Source organism: Leucoraja erinacea, unplaced genomic scaffold, assembly GCF_028641065.1.
Source record: "Leucoraja erinacea ecotype New England unplaced genomic scaffold, Leri_hhj_1 Leri_144S, whole genome shotgun sequence".
NCBI lineage: Eukaryota > Metazoa > Chordata > Chondrichthyes > Rajiformes > Rajidae > Leucoraja > Leucoraja erinaceus.
Window position 1 is genome coordinate 90,006 of NW_026575726.1, and position 2,495 is coordinate 92,500.

Here is a 2,495-nt window from a genome sequence, read left to right on the forward strand (position 1 = left end):
GCCTGAGCCAGGCCTGTACAGTTGCCGGGGCGACCGTGAGGCGGGCCTGGCGTTGGAGCGAGCAGCGGCTTGAGGTAAGCGGGAGGCGGCAGGAGGGCGACCAGGCCAGCGTGTACTCATGGGCTGGATGCTTATAAACACATTCTCGTGCTTAGGCCTCAGGCGGCAGCGGATTAAAGTCTCCCCGCCGCCGCTTTGTCCCAGCACAGTGGTTCATGCTCTGGGCTGCTCCAAACCTAACGTTGTGCACTGGGGAATCTGTGGAAATCCAGCCTGTAATGTGTCTACATTGTGCATATATATACATGCAAGCAAAGAATTGCACTGTGTGCCTAGTGACAAGAAAGTCTTTTATTCCTATGTCCAGTGTAGCAATGTTACAACATTTTGAGATTTTAAAAATTAAATTTATCCCATCAGATAGAGCATAAAAAGAAGTTTAATTTGACATCTAATTCACTTTCATATCTTCAGTATTAAAAAAGTTATGGCCATTTTCATACTGAAATTAGCATCTTATTCCCTATTGCTTTTCTTTTTTTTATTTTTTATATTTTATTTTATTAGAAGTAAGCACAGTCATATGGCACCAAAGTGCCTAATATATATTTTCATAATACATTTTATGTACAACTTTTTTTTTTTTTTACATTGAAAAAAGATGAGCATAAGAAAAAGAAGTTAGATAGTAAAGGATAGAAAGATGTGAAATATATAGTGTGTGAAGAAAGAAAACGAGTAAATGAAGAAAGTTGAGAGAGAAAATAGTGAAAAGAAAAGGAGATCATTATTTATAATCTTGACCAACCCTCGTCCAGTCCTGAAACAGTTATTTTTTACAATTGTGTTGCACCATATGATTCCAAAAAAACGACGAATGGAGACCAACTCGTTATGAATTGGTCTGGTTTATCCATTATCCCTATTGCTTTTCTATTGACTTAACTCGAAAGCTGTGAGCAAGGACAGTCAAAAGCCCATAACCTTCTTAAAAATTAAGAGAACTGAATGAAATTTTCAGTTATTATAGATTGAAGCATTCTGAAACAAAGATGAAACAATCTTATCCAGTGGCTCTCACCAACCTGAGAAAGCGCCCTGTCTTGTCAGGATGCATCGCAGCTTGGTTTGGGAACTACTCTGCCCAAGACCGCAAGAAATCGCAGAGAGTTGTAGTTTAGTCCAGAGATACAGCGTGGAAACAGGTTCTGAGTTCCCACCGAGTCTGCGCCGACCAGCCATCCACCACTTTAATAGCCCTGTCCCACAGTACGAGTTCTTTCCAAGAGCTCTCCCGAGTTTAAAGAAAATCAAACTCGTGGTAAGCACGGAGAATGTACGTAGCGGGTACGTCGGAGCTCGGGGACGTCTCTTAGCGGCTCCTAACGCTAACGGCAGGTACTCGGGAAGACTCGCTAACGGCAGGTAAGCTCGGGAAGACTCGTGAAGATTTTTTAACGTGTTGAAAAATGTCCACGAGAGCCCCGAGTACCGACGAGTGGCCATTACCGTAAATCTCCGAGTTCGAATCAGGGCAAACTCGGGAGAATTCTTGAAATGAACTCGTACCGTGGGACAGGACTTTAAAGCCTCGAGGGGCAATTTACATTCGTACCACGGCGCCGAATGACCTACAAACCTGTACATCTTTGGAGTGTGGGAGGAAACTGGAGCACCCGGAGATAATCAAGTCACAGGGAGAATGTACAGACAGCACCCGTAGTCAGGATCGAACCTGGGTCTCTGGCGATGTGAAGCAGCAACTCTATCGCTGCGCCACAGTGCCGCCCTCTGATGTCGCCCAGTCCACACAGACCAAACTCCCCACCATTGACTCCATCTACACCATGCTACCTCAGTAAAGCAGCCAACATCATCAAAGACTGGTTTAAGAATGAACTGCAGATGCTGGAAAAATCGAAGGTAGACAAAAAATGCTGGAGAAACTCAAAGGGTGAGAGAGGCAGCATCTATGGAGAGAAGGAGTTGGCGATGTTTCAGGTCGAGACCCTTCACCAGTCTGAAGAAGGGTCTCGACCCAAAGCGTCACCAATTCCTTCTCTCCTGAGATGCTGCCTCACCTGCTGAGGTTTGCCCGCATTTTTTGTCTACCTTCGATTTTACCAGCATCTGGATTTCTTTCTTTTACAGACTCACTTCAACCCTGGTTGAGGCTGGGACTGTCCCAACATTTAAGAAACAGTTAGACAGGTTCATGGATAGGACAGGTTTGGAGCGATATGGACCAAATGTGGGCAGGTGGGACTAGTGTAGTGTTAGCTGGTGCGGGCAAGTTGGGCCCAAGGGCCTGTTTCCACGCTGCATCACTCTGTGCCTCTATCTGATCTGTTTGGGTATCAAGCGTGACAGCTTCTTCCTGTACCTTGGTACACATGACAATAATAAACTGGAACCTATTTTGACAGGTGCCGACCCTGGAGGAGACAAGATGGGGTTGAAGTCTGCGCAAGTTGCCTTCTTTCCCATCTGCAGCA

The 2,495-nt window shown here is 45.3% G+C and overlaps 1 protein-coding gene across 1 annotated transcript in view; it reads left to right on the forward strand.

Annotated features, from left to right (window-relative positions):
• men1 (multiple endocrine neoplasia I) overlaps nucleotides 1–2,495 on the forward strand; it is a 15,693-nt gene continuing 13,198 nt past the window's right edge. The window contains exons 1-2 of the mRNA XM_055665729.1: nucleotides 1–74; nucleotides 2,427–2,495. The exon at nucleotides 2,427–2,495 is cut by the window's right edge and continues 396 nt beyond it. Coding sequence (XP_055521704.1) covers nucleotides 2,450–2,495 — 46 coding nt within the window. The 5' untranslated portion in view covers nucleotides 1–74; nucleotides 2,427–2,449. The remainder of the gene's footprint in view (nucleotides 75–2,426) is intronic.